This window comes from Dermacentor andersoni, chromosome 4 (genome assembly GCF_023375885.2).
Source record: "Dermacentor andersoni chromosome 4, qqDerAnde1_hic_scaffold, whole genome shotgun sequence".
Taxonomy (NCBI): domain Eukaryota; kingdom Metazoa; phylum Arthropoda; class Arachnida; order Ixodida; family Ixodidae; genus Dermacentor; species Dermacentor andersoni.
Window position 1 is genome coordinate 222,052,985 of NC_092817.1, and position 21,260 is coordinate 222,074,244.

The 21,260-nt window shown below is 47.0% G+C and overlaps 1 protein-coding gene across 6 annotated transcripts in view; it reads right to left on the reverse strand.

The window, feature by feature from the left end:
• Nucleotides 1-21,260, reverse strand: part of LOC126538383 (uncharacterized) — a 606,484-nt gene that overhangs the window by 287,481 nt on the left and 297,743 nt on the right. For all 6 annotated transcript variants that reach the window (XM_072288044.1, XM_072288042.1, XM_055074756.2 and 3 more), the window contains exons 17-18: nucleotides 12,729-12,923; nucleotides 4,298-4,353 (exon numbers count right to left, since the gene is read on the reverse strand). In XM_072288044.1, coding sequence (XP_072144145.1) covers nucleotides 4,298-4,353; nucleotides 12,729-12,923 — 251 coding nt within the window. The remainder of the gene's footprint in view (nucleotides 1-4,297; nucleotides 4,354-12,728; nucleotides 12,924-21,260) is intronic.

Consider the following 21,260-nt stretch of genomic DNA (forward strand, 5'->3'; position numbering starts at 1 on the left):
TTACGGCGTTACTTGTGGGATTTCAAATTACTCTAGACTGTTCTCTCTTCCATTATCGTCGTGGGTGCCACTGGTACTGTATAAATCTTTATAGAACTCTTCAGCAACTTGAACTATCTCATCCATATTAGTATTGATATTTTGCCGGCTTTGTCTCTTAATGCATACATCTGATTCTTGCCTATTCCTAGTTTCTTTTTCACTGCTTCTAGGTTTCTTCCGTTCCTGAGAGCATGTTCAATGCTATCCATATTATACTTCCTTATGTCAGCTGTCTTACACTTGTTGATTAACTTGGAAAGTTCTGCCAGTTAAATTCTAGCTGTACGGTTAGAGGCTTTCATGCATTGGCATTTCATGATCAGATCTTTCGTCTCCTGCGATAGCTTACTGGTGTCCTGTCTAACAGAGTTACCACCGACTTCTATTGCACACTCCTTAATGAGGCCCATAAGAGTGTCGTTCATTGCTTCAACACTAAGGTCCTCTTCCTGTGTTAAAGCTGAATACCTGTTCTGTAGCTTGATCCATGCCGGTAGATACCTGTTCTGTAGCTTGATCCGGAATTCCTCCATTTTCCCTCTTAGCGCTAACTCACTGATCGGCTTCTTATGTACCAGTTTCTTCTGTTCCCTCTTTAAGTATAGGCTAATTCGAGTTCTTACCATCCTATGGTCACTGCAGCGCACTTTGCCGAGCACGTCCACATCTTGTATGATGCCAGGGTTAGCGCAGAGTATAAGGTCTATTTCATTTCTAGTCTCGCCATTCGGGCTCCTCCACCTCCCCTTTCAGCTATCCCACTTGCGGAAGAAGGTATTCATTATATGTATATTATTCTGTTCTGCAAACTCTACTAATAACTCTCCCCTGCTATTCCTAAAGCCTATGCCATATTCCCCCACTGACTTGTCTGCAGCCTGCTTCTTGCCTACCCTGGCATTGAAGTCGCCCATCAGTATAGTGCATTTTGTTTTGACTTTACCCATCGCCGATTCCACATCTTCATACAAGCTTTCGACTTTTTGGTCATCATGACTAGATGTAGGGACATAGACCAGTACGATCTTCAATTTGTACCTCTATTAAGTTTCACAACAAGACCTGCCACCCTCTCGTTAATGCTATAGAATTCCTGTATGTTACCAGCTATATCCTTATTAATCAGGAATCCGACTCCTAGTTCTCGTCTCTCCGCTAAGCCCCGGTAGCACAGGACGTGCCCGCTTTTGAGCACTGTATATGCTTTCGTCCTCCTAACTTCACTGAGCCATATTATATCCCATTTACTGCCCTCTAATTCCTGCAATAGCACTGCTAGACTCGCCTCACTAGATAACGTTCTAGCATTAAACGTTGCCAGGTTCAGATTCCCATGGCGGCCTGTCCGGACGCAGGTATTTTTAGCACCCTCTACTGCATCACAGGTCTGACCGCCGCCGTGGTCAGTTGCTTCGCAGCTGCTGGGGACTATGTTTTGTGACAGGTGGTGGAGGCATGTGTGCTTGCTTGGCACCGCTAAGATTTAGAAGCTGCTGAATGAGCTCTTCCCTAAAAGCTAGGAGGTCAAACCCGGCAGTGCGTGCCAACTCAGGAATCTCTGGGCGCAATGTGCGGTGAGCTTGGAAGAGTATGAAAGTGTTCACCCATGCAATATCGACACAGTGGAAGAACAGAGTCTTCTGCCACCATACGCTTCTCATTACAACATTATAATAGTCAATCATGTGATCCGATTTATCTACGCCTAGCATGCCACCATTATAATCATGGATCAGCAGAGGCTTTGTTACAGATATGCGAGGCCCGGAGCTTTACCTTCTTTCCCTTTTTTTTTTGTGATGACCGTGGCATTTGCAGTATGAACCGTGCTCATCATGTTGACAACATGCCGGTCTTTCCACTGAAGGTACAGGATGTTCTGATCGCGCAGCCATCGAATGTCGCCGCGTCGAGTTTTTTTTTCCCCACCGTTCAGCAGGATATCCTCGGTGATCCTTGCATGTGGTTCCGCAAGCCAATGTTTTTCGGCTGAGAAGATGACTAAAGAGGCGCATAGAAGTGTAAAAATTGTCCATATAAATCCTGTAGCCCTGATCAAGATATTTGTGACACAGCTGGCAAACCACGTCAAAAGCCAACCCACGGGGCCCTGGCTGCTCACACTTACCGGTATATACGCTAAACTGCACAGTATATCTGGTGCCAGGGTCAGCTAGGACCCACAGCTTGTAGCCCCATTTTGTTACTTTATCTTTGCTGTACTGTCGGATGCCTGACCGCCCTTTCAATTTGACCATGCGCTCATCCACGGAAAGATCGCAATGTGGCTGGAAAACATTTGCTGACACTTCGTTCATGTGCTCCAGGAGCCACCACATGTATCGGAGCTTTCCTCTTGAATTTTGAGTTACATCGTCCAAGTCCGCAACATGCAACATTGCAAGGAGAGCTATAAACCGGCATCGCCGCGTGATCCGTGGTGGGAGCAGAACACTGTACAGATTTCCTACATTCCAATACAACTTTAGCCGAGGAACCTTCACAATGCCCATGTAAATTATGAGCCCGATAAACTTCAGCATTTCACTTGGGGTGACTTCTTCCCAAGATCTGTCAGAACAAGCATGCAATGGTTTTTCCAAAATGTGAGTCCAAGCATACTTGTTCGTGTTTTCGCAAATGGTTTTGATCACGTTCATCGAGAAAAACAGAAGAAAGAAGTCCAGAGCAGTCAGGAATTTTTTTGATACGCTTCTGAGTGCCACGCCCACGTCTGTACCCAAGTACACGCCAGGTTCCTGTTTCGGCGAAAACTCGATCCGCTTTTGCACTGGCAGAAGCAGACCATTACCGTAGCTTTTTGAGACCCTACCAAGTAAGGACAAAATAACGAGAACATATAGCGAGCCCGTTCAACTACTCCAGAGAGAACTGAATGTGGAACTAGGCTGACCTTCGGCTACTAGATGAACTCCGCGGTTCGTTGTCACCCGAATCAGAGTCCAAAATGAAATCAGAGCTGCCGAAGTCATCTTCAGACTCTTTGCTGCTCGGTTCATAAAAAAAATCTGTTGCCAAAGCAGCGGAATCGCACGATTGACGGTGGTCTCTTCGAGCGACCGGACACAAGCACGACGCCATTTTCCACTGCGTCCGCCACCGTCGCACTCTAGAAAATGCTTTCTCACGTATTGCCACCTGCTGGAAAACGAAAGAAACTACGTCAAAACCAAGAGTCTAGTTCCCAACGACCTCCTAGATGGGGCTACTTGTCCAAGTGTGCGGAAATTTGAACGTGGCAGCACACACAAAACCATTGATCACATGTGATCGATGGCCTATGGGTCGGTCCCGAAAGTGTTAAGCCTCCCGTCTCCCTGGCTACGCCCCAGGTGCAGAGGGATGTGGTATATCAGCAACACACTGTGATAGCACTGCAGATGGCTTTGTTGTGCTGGGTTTATCAGCCCTTGCCCACATATTTGCTTATAAGCAGCTGCCTCGATGTGCGCACTTGTAATCTGATCTTACAGTTGTGAGCAGACAGCCAGGCTGCAGCCCAGCCATGCAATAAAGGCATGCGGCTTGAACAATTGACTTCCTGAATGTTGTGTGTGTCAACAAAGCAAACCATCTCATCCTCTCCTTGGGTTTCACCCTTCAGGTGCACCGCATGTAACACTGCCTCACAGCGCCAATGCTGTGACACGCTTGCTATGTGCCTGGTTGCCTCTACCTACCATTAAAGGACTCTGCATTCATTAACCTTTTTAAATATTTCCTTAGACACCCAGGAGGTATTGCATAAGGGGTGGGTTTGTACAGCAGAAGGCATATTTGCCAAAGTCATTTAATGTGAAAGCACACTTGTTACGCTTTGCACGAAGCTAGATGGGCAGGCAATAATAACAATGCTATCGCAAAGGCTGTTCCAGTATTTGGCTGCTCTGGGAAAAAAAGAGACAAAATGTTTTAGAACAGCAACGTGATTGAGTAACTCGTAGTGCATGGCCAGTGCGATGAGATATGTGAGCAGCAGGGATAATGTAAGGCGTGCAATCAAGTGGAGGAGCTTGAGCAGAATGCTAAACCTTGGTGTTCCTTCAAATCGGGCTAAAGTGCAATTTCTCTCTGCTACTTTACCTTTTTTCAGATGTTTCTGAAAGCCCTGCTAATGGTATTTAGCATGTTTTAAATCAATTATGCTGACAATGAAGCGTCCCCCCAAATGATGCTCAAAAAGACAGCCTGACAGTGCACTGTGTCAGTGTAAATGACAAACATCCCAACTCACCTGAGTGCAGATGAACGCTTGCCCTTCTCGCTTGGGCCCTGTACGATGGGGGAGGCCTGCACAACCATGCATTGATACTGTTAGCCCTATTACAATGGTGCATGCATGCAGGTACAGTTAAACCTTGATATAACTAACTTCAATTTGCAACCTGGGCTAGATTTGCCCTTTGATGGCGAATAAGCCATCAAATGCCTGCAACACGATACACCAATTGTTTAAGTGATGTGGTTTACGATATTCCCCTAAGCTGGGGCAGGATGTGTATTGGACAAACACGATGATGCTTCAACAATCGTGCGAGAGAGCACCAGTAAGGGGCCGACAGCAACAATGATGGACACTTGGCAGACCACTGTGTGCCACTCCTGGACCAAACGACCTTTCTAAGGAAAGCATGAAACTGCTCTGAAAGGAAGATCTTAATAAAAAGAACAGGCAACTGGTGCGTTAGCATGCTGTCACTAACATTAGGTGACAAAGAAAATTAATTCACAACAGAGTGCCTGAAACCGCCGCCAAGATTAGAATGTGTAGCTGTCCCATTTGGTCGGTTATTTGGTTTATGTCTGTAATGCACACATGTTCCTATGTGCCTGCCTTGACAGTTCAGTTCAGGTCACTTAAATTATGGGGTTTTACATGCCAAAACCACTTTCTGATTATGAGGCACGCCGTAGTGAAGGGCTCCGGAAATTTCGACCACCTGGGGTTCTTTAACATGCACCTAAATCTAAGTACACAGGTGTTTTTGCATTTCGCCCCCATCGAAATGCGGCCGCCGTGGCCGGGATTCGATCCCGCGACCTCGTGCTCAGCAGCCCAACACCATAGCCACTGAGCAACCCCGGCGGGTGTTCAGGTCACTTAGGAATGTACCTAAGCGACCTGAACTGAACTGAAGGTCTATCCACTCTGATGATCACTGGCTCATGTTGTTGTTGCTAGGTCCTATCACACTTGTTCGTTTATTTTTACTGTGATTATGCTGCCCCTAAGTCTCATGTATAAAGTTGCGTGGTTTCTGGTGAACAAACAGTTGGAGGTTGGCTACTGTATATGTTGTTTGTGTCCCACTGCATTCTCATCTGCTTAATGCCATACATTTTGTCCGTAAAGTAAGTCATGAATCAACTAGCTCAGCAACAAGCTTTGTTAGAATAAAAAGAGCACAAAAGAAAGGTCATGGACAAGACGGAACGCTACAAGTGCTAGTGCTATCTCCATGTCTTGTCCGCGCACTTTTTTGTGCTCGTTTAAGGTTACCTTATACAGTCAATGCTCGTAACTACGAACCCCAAATTAACAAATTTTTCAAATTTACGAATATTTTACATATCCCCACCAGATTGCCTATATTTTCAAGGTAAAAATATTTCAGAACTACAAATTTCAATAGAGCACATATTTCAGAATAACGAACATAGTTTATTTTCCCCTTTATAACCAAGAAACATCAGTATTACGAATTCGGCTAAAAGTAACCGTGCCGCATCTCTCGCGTGAAACAGAAACCGCGAGTGTGGTAGCTAACATCATCACCTTGTCAAGTGCCAACTGCTTTACCACAAACTTCGCCATCGGCGCCTCGTGACACGGTGATCTGCACAAGGGTTCGCATTACGTGGATGTCAACAATAGTTGAGTCTGTCAAATTTTTTTTTAGTTACTTCGGATTGTACGTTTTCCCGGTTAGTATGTTGTTTCCTCGCATTTTTTTCCAAAACTTTTAACGATGTGCTACTGTATTTACATTTTATTAACTTCTTATTCATAGAACACCATGTATTTAGAACCTCAACATAACGAAGTGTGTTTATACATGATTTCAAATAAATAAATATCGCTTTCACAGCAAAGGAATGCCGAGATAATAAATGAAAATTTCCGCGGACGCAAATTGTAATTGTATTACAATCATTCATTGTAATTCAATCAAATGTTTGAATTACAAGCGGCTGCTTCCAAATTAACCTCTTAGATCATACACTGCACGACCAAGATCAACTGCTGAAGTGGAGCAGTGTCATGAACCATTAAAGTCAAAATGCAATAAGATTCTATTGCGCCACCCGAGAAGGATGGCGGCTTGATGAGCGGTGTTTTCTTGCATGAGCAAGGGGAAGAGGGAGAGAACTTGCCGTAACACAATCAATTTCCTATTACATGGACTTGTGTGTATATATATGTGTATTGAATTGTATTTTGTATTGAATTGAATGTTGTATTGAACTGAATTTTATATTGAATTGTACTGTAACCTTTTTATTCAATTGCAAACATATGCGGAGATCAACTGCATGGGTGTTATTTTCGTGTCTTTTTTTTTTTTATCTTTGCCTTCAACCACGGTTCCATAACAATGTATAACGTTACTTTGCCTGTCTGCCTTTTTATTTCGCTTTATAATTATATGACCATGTGAATACTTCTCTTGTTAACCCCCTCCCTTATGTAATGCCCAATCCAGGGCCCTTAAGGGATAATAAATGATGATGATGATGAAGTGCGCATGAAGGCCGGCATTGGTGGCGCATGGTTCTCGGGCCGAGCTATGCATATACAGCCCACGCTCCCCCTGTTCAGACATGATATGGTATCATGTGTGCCGTTTTCTTGCATGTTTAGCACTCTGGGCTACATAATCTCGAGTTTCAGAGATGCGTTGAAGACACAGACGAAGCATTCGCTCTGCTTTTCATGATAGCGTTGTCCCAATGTAGGCAACACTATTAGCTGCGGGGGTGGAATGGATACAAAAGCGTGGCTGGCTTCACTTAATTCTTACTGCTGCTGTGAATATTGACACGTGTACTTATCTCTGTCGGGCTACCACATTTCGCCGCCTAACAAATGTTATCGCACAGCGCGGGACGTGCCCGCATGTATCCAAAGTTTCTGGAAAGTTATCGATGCTTCTATCCGCTGTCTGTTGTTGCCGAACCTTGTGTTATCCGATTTCATCGCCTGACGCGAATGGTGTAGAACTTTGTGGAAGGCACGCGGGTCCCAACGATTAGTCTGGAACATTCGACGACTGCTGTATAAAAGCCGACGCGCTTGACCTGCCGATCATATTTTCGCCGATCGCCAACTGTGCTCGCCGCTGTCGCCATTCTTTGAGTGTAGCCTATTTTTGAGGGCACAAGTTCGCCTAATAAAACGCTAGTTTCGTCTTTCGCAGTTGGGCTGCTTTCTTCACCGTCACAACCACGTGACATCTGCTGGAGGTGCTAGTGCGTTCATGTACTGAACGCACCCGCAAAGCAGCGATCCAAGCCCGAAGCCCGAGGACAAAACCAACATCGCCCAAGGCCAGCGTGCAGACTGCAAGGACTGCCCCCAGAGCACGGGCTTCTACCTGAGATGACCAAGAAGATCGTGGTCAAGACAACTCCAATGGCTGCCCCAGCGTTCCCGTTATCCTACAACAACCTCGGGACCCCCCAACCTTCCATGGAGCAGTGAATGAAGACCCAGAATCTTGGCTGGAGACCTACGAACGAATCGGAACTTTCCACAACTGGGACTCCGACGATAAGCTGCGGCATGTATACTTCGCCTTAGAAGACGCCGCCAGAACGTGGTTCGAGAACAGGGAGTCGACTTTGACAACATGGGATCTGTTCCGTAGCAGCGTCCTGCACACCTTTACAGGTGTCGTGCGACAGGAAAGGGCCGAAGCTATGCTGGACGCCCGAGTGCAGCTACCCAACGAGAACGTTGCCATCCTTACGGAACAAATGAGCCGTCTGTTCCGCCACGCCGACCCGGATATGCCCGAGGAGAAGAAAGTCCGCCTACTTATGCGTGGTGTGAAGGAAGAACTTTTCGGCGCAATGATACGAAGCCCACCGACGACCAAAGAAGAGTTCCTTCGCGAGGCCACCAGCATCGAGAAGACACTCGAAATGCGGAGCCGGCAATTCAACCGCTGCACGAACTCTACCAACTACACAGGACTTCAATCTCTGGCCACCGACGATCTGCGCGCGAGACTATCAGGGCGGTCGTGCGGGAGGAGCTACAGAAGCTGTTCCCATCATCACAGCCTCAAGTGGCTTTGATTGCCGATGCCGTATGTGAGGAGCAACAACAACAACTCAGAGTAGCCCCTGAATCGCTGCAGCCTGAGCCGCAAGCGATGACCTATGCCGCCGTCGCACGCCGTCAAGGTCTCCCTCCGCGACCGCGCCCGGGCCCTGTCACGCCACAGTTCCGTCGTTCGCCGCCACCGCCACCAGCACGACCACCCGTCGCCCAGCGCACTTACGCGAGGAAGACGGACATTTGGCGCGCCCCCGACCACTGCCCGCTCTGCTACCACTGCGGAGAAGCCGGGCACATCTACCGCCGATGCCCATACCGCGACCTGGGATTGCGAGGGTTCGCCGTCAATGCACCGCGCCCTCGAGAAGGTGAACGTCCTCGTGACATCGCCGACTACGTCGTTGCTACACAGTGGAGCCCTCGACGCCCATCCCGGTCGCTGCCACCAGGCCGCTACCTGTCGCCGCAGCGCCGTCCATACACTGGCCCAGCACGGGGCTGGTCTGCGAGCTCATATCCGGAAAACTAAAAGCAGCAATCGATGGAGGTGCGGTTGCTGTCCATCGAACTGACGAAGCTCCTCTGCCGCCGCCGCCGAAGACGACGAAGAGACCATCTGGACAACATAATAACGACATGCCGCCGTCCCGATGAAGTCAGAAAGCCAAGACTACACCGACGAAAGACGACTTGATGACGTGACGTTCCAGCTTCAGTTCAACACGACGCAGCCGTGATCCGACGCCAAGACCTAACTGCAATGCCAGACAAAGAACCACCGACCATGACGTGCTTTTTGACGGCCACGCAGTCACCGCCTTAGTAGACACAGGAGCTGATTACTCCGTTATGAGTGGACCCATCTCAGCCCAGTTGAAGAAAGTTAAGACTGCATGGGAAGGTCCGTTAATTAGGACTGCTGGAGGACACCTCATCACGCCGACTGGAATCTGCACGGCAAGAATTACCATTCATGACCGGACTTACCCTGCCATCTTCGTTATCCTGCAACAGTGTTCACGAGACGTCATTCTCGGCATGGACTTCCTGAACCAACACGGCGCAATCATCGACCTGAAGTCGAAGTCAATAATGCTGTCGGAAGATCAAACGATACCGCCGGAGAGCCCTCGTAGTCACCACGCCTTGAGTGTGCTCGAAGATCAAGTGAGCATCCCACCTCGCTCCAGCATTGTTATCTCGGTCGGCACCGAAACGCCCGCTGACGTAGAAGGCGTCATCGAAGGCGACCAACGTCTACTTCTCGACCGTGAAATTTGCGTCGCAAGAGGGATCGCTCGACTGCATGGAGGGAAAACTGAAGTGTTGCTGACAAACTTCAGCAAGGAGTTCAAGCACATCAACAAGGGCACGACGATCGCATACATCGAGGAAATTCAGGAAACCAGCGATGCGTTTGTCCTCTCCGATTCTGTCGCATCTACCCCGACGACCGTAGTTCCCGAGCCAGACTTCGACATAAATCCAAGTCTCCACGTGATTAAGAAGCAACAGCTCAGAAGTCTGCTTCGACGATACAAAGACTGCTTTTCGGCGTCATCGAGGATTCGACAAACCCCAGTCGCAAAGCATTGCATAATAACCGAAGAGTGCGCTCGACCACTCCGCCAGAGCCCTTACAGAGTTTTGACGCGAGAACGCGAAGCTATAAGACACCAAGTCGACGAAATGCTGCGCGACGACATCATCCAGCCGTCGAAAAGCCCGTGAGCCTCTCCAGTAGTTTTAGTTAAGAAAAAGGACGGAACCCTACGTTTCTGCGTCGATTATCGTCGATTGAACAAAATCCCGAAGAAAGACGTATACCCCCTCCCACGGATAGACGACGCATTGGATCGGCTCTGCAATGCTAAATACTTCTCATCGATGGACCTCAAGTCTGGCTACTGGCAAATAGAAGTCGACGAAAGAGATCGCGAAAAGACCGCCTTCATCACGCCAGACGGCCTCTACGAGTTCAAGGTCATGCCATTCGGGCTGTGCTTGGCGCCTGCAACGTTCCAGCGCGTCATGGACACGGTATTAGCAGGATTGAAGTGGCAGACCTATCTCGTTTACTTGGATGACGTTGTCGTCTTCGCCGGAAATTTCGACAATCACCTCAAGCGGCTTGCGACAGTACTAGAAGCCATCAAGTCATCAGGGCTCACTCCGAAGCCAGAAAAGTGCCGCTTCGCTTACGATGAGCTTCTGTTCCTGGGCCACGTCATCAGCAAGGCTGGAGTCCACCCCGACCCGCAGAAGACAGCTGCCATTGCAAAGTTCCCGCAGCCCATCGACAAGAAGGCAGTGCGTAGATTTCTTGGCATGTGTGCCTACTACAGGCGATTTGTCAAGGACTTTTCATGCATCGCTGAGCCGCTGACACAACTAACTAAATGTGACGTCGAGTTCAAGTGGGAAACGCCACAGGCCGACGCATTTCAAGAACTCAAACGACGCATGCAGTCGCCGCCCGTACTTGTGCACTTTGACGAGCACGCCGATACCGAAATCCACACTGACGCCAGTAGCCTAGGCCTCGGTGCCATCCTAGTCCAGAGAAAAGATGGACATGAACACGTCATAGCTTACGCTAGCTGGTCGTTGACAAAAGCGGAAGGCAATTATTTTACAACCGAAAAGGAATGCCTTGCCTTTGTTTGGGCTACAGCTAAATTCCGCCCTTACCTAAATGGGAGGCCGTTCAAAGTGGTCAGCGACCATCACGCGTTGTGTTGGCTAGCTAACTTAAAGGACCCTTCAGGACGGCTGGCACGATGGAGCCTCAGACTACAAGAATACGACATCACTGTAACCTACAAGTCCGGGCGAAAACACTCAGATGCCGATTGCTTATCACGCGCCCCCATTGACTCGCCGCCGCAAGATGACGAGGATTACGACGCCTTCCTTGGAGTAATAAGCGCGGAAGACTTCGCTCAACAGCAACGAGCAAATGTAATCGCACAGCGCGGGACACGCCTGCATGTATCCGAAGTTTCTGGAAAGTTATCGATGCTTCTATCTGCTGTCTGTTGTCGCCGAACCTTGTGTTATCTGATTTCATCGCCTGACGCGAATGGTGCAGAACTTTGTGGAAGGCACGCGGGTCCCAACAATTAGTCTGGAACATTCAATGACTGCTGTATAAAAGCGGACGCGCTTGACCCGCCGATCAGATTTTCGCCGATCACCGACTGTGTTCGCCGCTGTGGCCATTCTTTGAGTGTAGCCTGTTTTTGAGGGCACAAGTACGCCCAATAAAACGCTAGTTTCGTCTTTCGCAGTTGGGCTGCTTTGTTCACCGTCACTACCACGTGACAATATATAGCCAACACAACATGAAGCCGTATTTTTCGTCACCTTCTCTCAAATTCAACAAAATAAAATTTTTCTCAAATTATTATTTTTTTATTGCCCAATGATTCAGAAAATCTTGCGGCCCATTCCAGGTAAAAAAAATTGATCAGTGACTGTAGTTATTTGTATAAAATGCCAAATTTCAATACAATGAAATTTTGGTACAATGAAGCAAATTGCCAAGTTCACGGACTTTGTTGTATCAAGGTTTAACTGTAAAGCAAAATAACTAAAATACTAGGTGAATAGGAAAGACTTATGCAATGAAGTGAATCATGAGATGAAATTACCTATATTTTATGTATCTATACAGATCCATAAAACATGGGTAATTTGTTCTCCTGCAACTAGAAATAAGCTGGTTCATTCCCATCTGTTTTGTTTTGAATGGCTCTTGTGCCAGTTGTGCGCAACTGACGGCATACACATGCTTCCGAATTATCACATTTCTTGATGAGATTGTGCACGCACTGTATGCAACGTTTGACACCTTCCCTAGTTTTTCTGTCCGCTGTTCTTCTTGCTTGTTTCGGAGTGCACTCATTGTCTTGCTGTCGCCATTATATTTCAATAAGCATTCACAGTTGTTAGTAGCATGCTTTTCTCGCTTTCCTTTGGAATGGCGTTTAACCATAGTCAAACAGACTAGGACAACTGCTCGCGCACTGACAGAAAGCATCCTTGCACAGGTGCATGCACTGTGGGCCTAATATATCATGCAAAGCTAAACCACTCAATTTCTGTGGTACACATCATTCGATGACTAGCCGCACATAGGGCCTGGTCCAAAAGGCAGGAGTGAGTGTTGTCAATAACCACATGGTTTTTAGAGTTTCCATTTGTTCAACTTTTCCATATTTAAACACATGTGACCTTGCCAGGATGAGCTGAGCAGCTGAAATCTGTTAGAATTATGAGATTTAAAATAAGTGAGATTTCACTGCCTGTTTTTTTCTCTCACTTGCCAATAAATAGTCTTGTTTACATGTGAAAACCAACTTAGAGGAGGACAAGACACCTGAACTGGCTCGCTGAAGAAGGTCTTGACGAATGGCCCGCAGTGGCTGAGGTGAGAATAGTAGGACATGTACGAGGCAAAGCTGGCTGTGCATCCAGGCTCTGAGCATGTAAAGCGTGATGTGGTGAAGCTGGCCTGCCGCAGGGCTGATCTCATCTCCTCCAGGCTCAGAGGACGCTCATCATTCACCCGTGCCTGCATCACAGAACAATTATGAGCACTAGGTAAGATAAATAACAAATAGGCAAACATGAGTTTTCAGAGAATCTTTGTTAGAAAAATTATACAGATCCCATGCACTGAGGGAATTGATGTAAGCGAAGCATTCCATGCCGGATGCTTTGATTGATGTTAATTAGCAGTGATGTTGACAGCTAAAACTTAATTTCTTCAACACTTAGTCTAACAAGACAGTGGTGAGTTGATGCTAAATGTTATCTTTGGGCACCACTGCTGTTTGTCTGCATAGTATGCAGAACACACACGGAGAGATGCTTGCTTGAGGCATTGTTGTGCACCATATTTCATAGCCTCCAAGAGGGTTGAGCATAGTCATTCCCTCACATGGCACATCCCATTGTGTCAGAAGTATTAAACTTGAATTAGATAATGGTGCTGCACGTGCCAAAATCACAATCAGATCATGAGGCACTGGCATGATCATGATCATGAGGCATCCGTATTGGCACACTCCAGATTAATTTTGACACCGTGATGTTCTTTAACATGTCCCAAAATCTAAGTGCATGTGCGTTCTCTATTTTGACCCCCTTGAAATGCGGCTGCCGCTGTTGGGATTGAATCCCCGGCCTTTCGCAATGCCATATTTGCAGAGCTAAAGCGGTGGACACAAAAGTATTGATTTGACGGTTGACTGCTTCCGTAGCGTCGCCTGGACCCTGCGGTGCACTTTAATTAATGGAACTCTGCTTCTGCACGCCCTGCATAGTTTGTCCGCCTAACATACTTGCATGGTATTTATTTTTTCAGAAATAGCAGCAATGTACTGTACCGTACCATGAACGTAAGCTTATCCAGTTTCCCCGCAACCGCCATGATATAGTAGTAGGGTTTGCTTGCCTTCTCACGTCACCTCCCCCCCTCCTTTGTATGGGAACTGCCTCTTCTCCCTCCTCCCTACAGTTCTGTCTACGTCCTCTCTAGACTGGCACCTTAGTAGAAAGGGAAGCGCTCCAGTTTTTGCAATGCTTCTGAGGGGAGTCACAGAAGAATTACAGCTGCCAAGAGGCTAATGTGACGATGGCCAGGGAGCTCCAGAGGGCATTCTGCGCATTCGATGCAGTGGGGTGAAAATGAGTTTCTCCCGTCGCCTTTCCTCTCTTAGTTGCGCTTTTCATCTATATATGCGTTCTGAACCGCCCCCCGAGGCAGTGTGCATGCCAGCAGCCCACAGCAGCCCACGGGGGCAGCAGCAGTGGGAAAGTCAAAGGAAGAGGCAAAGAAAGTTTCGTTTTAAAAACAGAACAAAATGAATGCACAAATGTGGATACAATGGGCAAAAAGATATGTATACTTGAACAAGTGTTAAAAACATAAAGCAGAGCAAGTCCAGCAAGAGCAATGCAGTAAAGAACAAGTGTATTTGATGGAGCAGACAGCAACAATGTCAAAAACAGGAAGCTGCTGCAAGACACCTAGTATTTTTATAATGTATGGCGACAGTAAGACCTCATTATAAGGAAGGGGGAGCCAAAATTATATCCATTACTTGGTTATGTGCGTAGTGCACGCTGATGGACGCGCCACTGGTGGCGGCCTTGCACAGAACACTCGGGAAAGGAGCCAGCCGTGCACCGTAGTTTGCTGCGTCATTGATCGCGCTTCTTTGTCTCGTTCACGTTTTCAGAGCAAAATAAGCAACACCCTTCGCATGTGTAAGTGGCCAAAGCTTCAAGGAATGTCAGGAAGAATTGTTGCACGGTAGGGGGCTCAAATACCGGCGAAAATGTGCCGGCGATATGGTTCTAATCATTTCCCGTAAAGCCTCGTCAGTGGGAGCAACGCTAGCAATGGATCACAGCTGTTCAGTAGGAAATTTCTTATTTTCATCCTTTCCTTTGTTTTGTTGGTATTTTTTCCACTCGATCATATTTAGAGAGGTAAGTGATGAAGTTCATCTGCAGTGCAGCATGCGGTTTAAAGGCACTTTGCTAAAGTTCTGAATGCCGTTTGCAGCTTCTACGATTTGCCGTTTTTTTACCACGTTGCACTAGCTAGGCAGCATGACTGCACGAGCGCATTGTGTTGCATGTTAAAGCTACTGAAGCGTGCAAGAACTGAAACTGTTGGTTTTATGTGGCCCGGTAAATCCTCGCACCAGCTGTTGCACACTTCATGTTTTTGCACATATTTTATGCATGGCTTCGTGCATGTTGAACTGTTGCTAGTTGCTTCATGCATAACTGTGGTTGATTTTTTTTTTTAGGTGCAAGGTTTTCACCCTGCCTTGTTTGTAAAGGGTATAAATCATGCTGTGTCTTATTGGAATGACATCAAGCAAGTGCTTCTTTAACAGCTTTATTTTTTTCGCCCGAGGGCATCTTAGATATTGTGGTTTTTTTGGAAATGTGTTTCGAAAATAGGTAGTTCAGGGCGAGAATTGCTAGTAGTTGCTGCATATGGTATTTTTGACATAATGGTTGGGATATCAGAAATCAGATATCAGATATCAGAATCAGATATCCACCCGTTCGTATAAATTGCTACAGAGGAAACCCATACGGGTTCCTCGAAAGAAAAGCCTCGCAGTTGAAGAAAAATTCATCCTAGTCCGGGACTCGAACCTGGGACCACCGCCTTTCCGGGGCAGCCGCTCTACCATTTGAGCTAACCAGGTGGCTAGCAGATGGTAGGGCGAAGTCGAATTTGTCAACAACTAGAAGCAAAGGCAAGAGTTTGACGTAACGGTTCTGCAGAAACCCGCAAGGTGGAAAGAAGTAATTATTAAAGGGAAAATCAGACATTCATTCGTTCGTTGCAATTGCTACAAAGGAAACCCATATGGATTCTTCGAAAGCAAAGCTTTGCAGTTGAAGAAAAATTCATCCTGGTCGGTTTTCAACTGCAAGGCTTTTCTTTCGAGGAACCCGTATGGGTTTCCTTTGTAGCAATTGCTACGAATGGGTGGATGTCTGATTTTCCCTTTATAAATATGGTACCTTTGTTCCATTTTTGCAGAAAAGTTCGCGTCATCTCTGGGAAGTCATCACACCTTGATGCTGTCTGAGCAGGCTTACCGCGCCGCGTGATTTGTTTGTTTCACAACATAGTCCCTTTTTGCATGTGAATTTCGTACCCAACTGAATTCTTTCTTATTACGCTTATGCCGTGGAGGACGAAACTCGGCCTTGCAGTCAGCGCTCATTTACTTTGACTGACGCTGCTTTGCCTTTAAATATATCATGTCGCATCTCGCTCTAGTAACATTAAAAGAAAGTACTGAAAAGTTGGTCAGATTTTAGCTTTGTACATTTCCAACCTTGAAGAATTTAAAATTGCAGAAACTGCAGCGGGAATGGCAGTTCATTGGCATATGTAGCAGAATTGAATCGGCAGTACAGTGCTGACACGCGCTCTTATTAAGCCATGCATTTGGTGAATTCGTTGAGTAGTGTGTGCGTTTCCATCAATGAATTCCCAATTATTCTTCTTGAGGCGACTTTGACAGAACTTATTCGGAGATGTCACATGTATTCACTGGCAGAAAGATCCCCATGGCGTGTGCAGACATCGCACCGTGTGGATTTGTTGGAGATAAAGGTCTGCATTAACGACGAGTGCTTATTATTGAGGTACAGAAGCAGCATTACGGCAGGAGTAGAATTAAAAAAAGAAACGTTCGAGATATCACATCACTCAACAAAATTTAGCAGCTAGTTAACATGAGCTCCACTTCATGTAAATAGGATTTGTGGTGTTTTTCTGCAGGACGCATCTGGCATGCATATGGATCGGGTTGTCCCAAACACCGGTAACATTGTGTTCATACCCACTTCCACAGAGGCCAGTGTCTGTGCTACAGCTGTCACCGCAGAAGAAGCAGTCTGGCACCCGAACAAAGGAGAAATCACAGCCGTGAACTTCAGCCATCTTTGCTGCTAAGCGTTGTCGTCTGCTACTGCTCCCGTACATACTGTTGGAAGCGCCCGCTAGGTGGCTATCAGTGGTGCCTCTATAGGTGGTGCACTACACGTATATTCATCATTGCCCTTTCCTGCAATATATACCCTGTGTGGCGCACAACTTTGTGGATGCATAGAAGGAACACGACTTGACAGAACCACTACACAACCATGTATGAGATGAAACTGCAATTAAACAACACAAGAATATTTGGCATGCACAACACACAACTTCTTGACAACCTGATGTGACTGCCATTACCATACCTGCTTTCTGCTCCAATGTGATGGTCTTTCATTTCTGCTTTCTATTTGGCTGATCTATAGCTACACAAAGCCTACAAAACTGTGACGTGGTCCAAGAACACAGCTTGCATTCTGTGACGTGAACAAGTCCATCTGGGCTGAGGCGGACATGGCACAGAACACTACCCGCCAACTATGCAGCTGGTCCAGGCTAATCCGCCCCTTTCAAGTGGCTCTGCTGTGCGATGATGCCAACAAGCCTGGCTTGGCCGACTAATGGCCTCCGAGACTGCGCCGGCACCAATACAATCTCGAAACACACAGTGAGAGAGAAAAGTTGGATGGTCATAATGAGCTGCTGCTAGCGCAAAGCTACATGGAGTGCTGAGAAAGACCAGTACCAGTACTGGGCTTCTGAACTTCTGCACCAAATGTGTGGCAAACCACGCTGCAAGCAATAAATTCAGCGTGCAAGGTTCAGGTATTTTTTGGTTTTAGAGACAAATCTATTTTGTTATATTCATTGGCAGGCAATTTGTGAAAATTAGGTTTTAACTATACCAATCACAAGGAACATTTCAATGAGAATTTCGCTTACTTTTTTTATATTTTGTATCAGTGTACAAAACTTGACTGTATATGACTTCTCAATGAAACCGTAGCAACTGAGCATCATGGAAATTGCGTGGTGGGACTCATCAATTCACGGTAGCGGGTAAACAACCTTGCGGGTAATCTTGTTGAGGCGCCGAAAGTCCACAGATAACTGTACAGAACCGCCTTTCTTCACAACGACGACATGTGATGCCCACAGACTGTTCGAAGGTCGAATCCCTTCACGTGACAGAATGTTGTCGACTTGCTCGTTACTTATGTAACATTCTGCGGGAGACACGTGATACGAGCATTGCGCCAGTTGTGGTTGGGAGCCAGTGTCGATGCGATGCCTAACAGTGGACACCTGGCCCAGGGAAGGTTGCCCAATGTTGAAAGAAGAATGAAATTCTCCTCACAGGAACAGAAGCTGTGAATGTTGGGCCGGCGTAACATTATCAGCAATGGAAAAACCAAATACATCACAGGGTGATGGAGCAGACATAGAAATAACACTGAGCGTACTGTGTGTAGCACAGTGCGTGTCATCGGGCACATCCATAACTTGCACAGCTTCGATGGCTTCCACACTGCCAAGACATTCCCCGCGCAGCAACATCACAGGGCATGGGGATGGGCTGCTAACAAAGATAGCGCTACGGTCGCAAAAGGTAGTAGCAGACTTTTCGGGTGCAAAAGAGGTCGGATGGAGAAAGTTGTGCAGTGGCGTGGGAGAGGCTGCTGCAATAGACAGACACTACCGTTGACGAGTTCAGGGAGACTGTGGTGTCCTCTTTGATGATTAGCTTGTTCAAAGCTGAAGGACTCTCGGCCAGCGTCAAGTTTGACAACAGCGATAGTTCTATTTCGGCTCATGTGCAATAAATCACGGCACTGTGGTGGGAGAGAAAATTCCAGCCTAAGATGAAGGCATGCAAGCATGAGGAAATGAGGATGAATTCGGCGGCATATAGAATGTCCACAATGACATGAGCAGTGCATGCACGCCATTATGGGGTAAATACGCTGGGAACTGGCTGTACGGAGGGCATCATCACTTTAAGCAAATGGTTAAGTTGCGTAGTCATAACGGATACGGTGTCTCCAGTGTCCACAAGCACAGATGTGCGGGCACCCTCCACAAAAATGCCTATCACATTCGATGGGTTTCGTTGAAGGCTTTCAGATTTTGATAATGTTGCAGCCCATGCCTTGTGGACTGTGACAACTGGTGTTCCTCCTCGCGAGCAAAGGGACGAGGCCACATCGGCAATAGTGAGCGATGACATGGAGAAGGCGAATGGCGAGTGATGGGCCTTGGGTGTACTGATGGTGACAAGTCAGAAGTCGGGTTACCATCTGAGCAGGAAGAACCAACAAGTCGACTTGTCGTGTACGATGCAAACCTAGAAGGTTGCACGCGGTGGAAAAAGGGTGCCATGTGGCCGGCATAACCACACACAAAGTATATTGGTTGATTGTCTGAAGTGCGCCACCTATTCGCTGTGGCAGGTCCCATCCATGGAACAGAAGGCCTTGTACGGGGCGGCTGGTGGAATGGCTGCGTGGTGACTTGCGGTCGGGGTCTAGACACGACATGGGCGTAGCCATGTTGATCTCGTGCTCAATGGCGTGGTGGAGTGGAGGCACAAAACACAAGGAGGGCTCCTGCACATGCTGCGGCTGCGCAAATGTCAGTAATGATAGTTGCCGGGTGACCTCCTCACTAATGAATGCCTTCATTTCCTCGAGTGGAGCAGACTGGTCCGAAATTGTAGCCAAACCAGAGAGGGGTTCGTCACGCAATGAAGAGTGACGGGTCAATGACCGTTGCCACCATAAGTCCTCATAGCTTTGGCACAGTGTGATGATTTCGGCCACGGAGCGAGGATTCTTGGCAAGCAACATGTTCAAGGCGTTGCCTTCGATACCTTTCAGCATATGACTGATCCGATCAGACACTACCATGGTCGAGTTCGCTGTCTGGCATAGGTTTAGAATGTCTTCAATATAACTAGTGAATGGTTCACTTGACTGCTGAGAGCACCCCCAAAAACGCTGCTCAGCACGCTGGGGGCGACAAATACATTGTCAAGGGCAGTCTTGAAGGCGGACCAGGTCAGGAAATCTGGTTTGTGGTTGTTTTACCATAGGCTGGCGATACCTGCGAGGTAGAACAGCGCATTGTTCAGTTTGGCTGGCTCGTCCCACTTGTTATGTGTGGTGACCCTCTCGTATGTGGTGAGCCAGTTCTCCACCTCGGTGTCAGCTGCATCAGTGAAGATGGCGGGGTCACACCAGGACATGCGGTCGGTGCAGGAGAAGCTGTTTGCTGGGAGGCGTCCCGAGGCATTGTAGAGGGCAGGGTATGGGATCGAAGTTCCAGGGTGGCAGGTTTGAGGGTGCAGAACTCTCCACCAAGTGTTAAGGTGCTTATTGGATTGGACTAGGATTAGTGCAGCGGCGACAGTCTAGGCAGGGCACGCACTCCAAGCGCGAGCGGCATTCATGAGCAAAAGCACTGAAGAGGACGACCCATTATGCAGTTCCAATTCTTCTCTACACTATGTACACATGCTTACACGTCAAAGGTACAGAATATACAAGGCCTTGAATGCAGTCAATGTGGTTTTCACAGTGACTTATGGCACAATCGGGCTTCTCTCTCTTGTCTGCATTAAGCTATTTGCAGAGCCCTTGCAACCGTTCGGGAGCGGAGAAAAACTACAACCACGCCAGACTGTGTTGCTATCCTTCGCAAATTATGTGAAATGGTGTGCATGTCTGGAACTACGGCCACCTTGTTTGCTTTTAGTACTGTTGGTCTACTCACTGAAGTTTGCCGCTACACTAGCTACTCACAATTTCAGCTATGGAGGTCAACAGGCTCAGAAAATTTGCCTGGAGTGTCAATACAATGGAGCTGTCTCCCAGTGTAAGGTCTTGTAAATACTTGTATAAGGCCGTCACTTCAGTGAACTATTCTGCGGGGTCAGACGAAGTTTCTTCGAGTGAAACTGTTAAATATATATAGGCTATACATAGTATACATATATAGTATACATATATATGTATATATACAGGGCGTCCCAGCTCAATTTATCGAGTTAAAAAATATGTGAATGCCACGTAGCTGGACAGAACCAAGGTAATGTTGTTTGGTGTCACTTGGAGATACTCAAATTATGTTTTCATTCCACCTAATTAGATAATGTTTAATTAATTAATTAATCAACCAAAATATTATAATTACATTAAAAGTGTCTATGAGAAAATTGTAGATCAACATGAAAAACTCCCAATACAGCTTGCTGTTGCTCAACGCATGCTACATAAAAGTGTTTTTGCAAGCGTGAAAGAAGTCCACGAATACACGCAAAATTGCCGCTCGACTGGCCGCTCGAGGCACTTGCATGTGCAATTATAACCCGCAGAAATAACTGCATAACAAAATGCTCAAATGTTTGCAAAAACAGTCTTCATTCACGAACGAATGATTCATCCACATTGTATCTTCAGTCAGCAGTTTGGTATCCCCCACTCTCTCTTG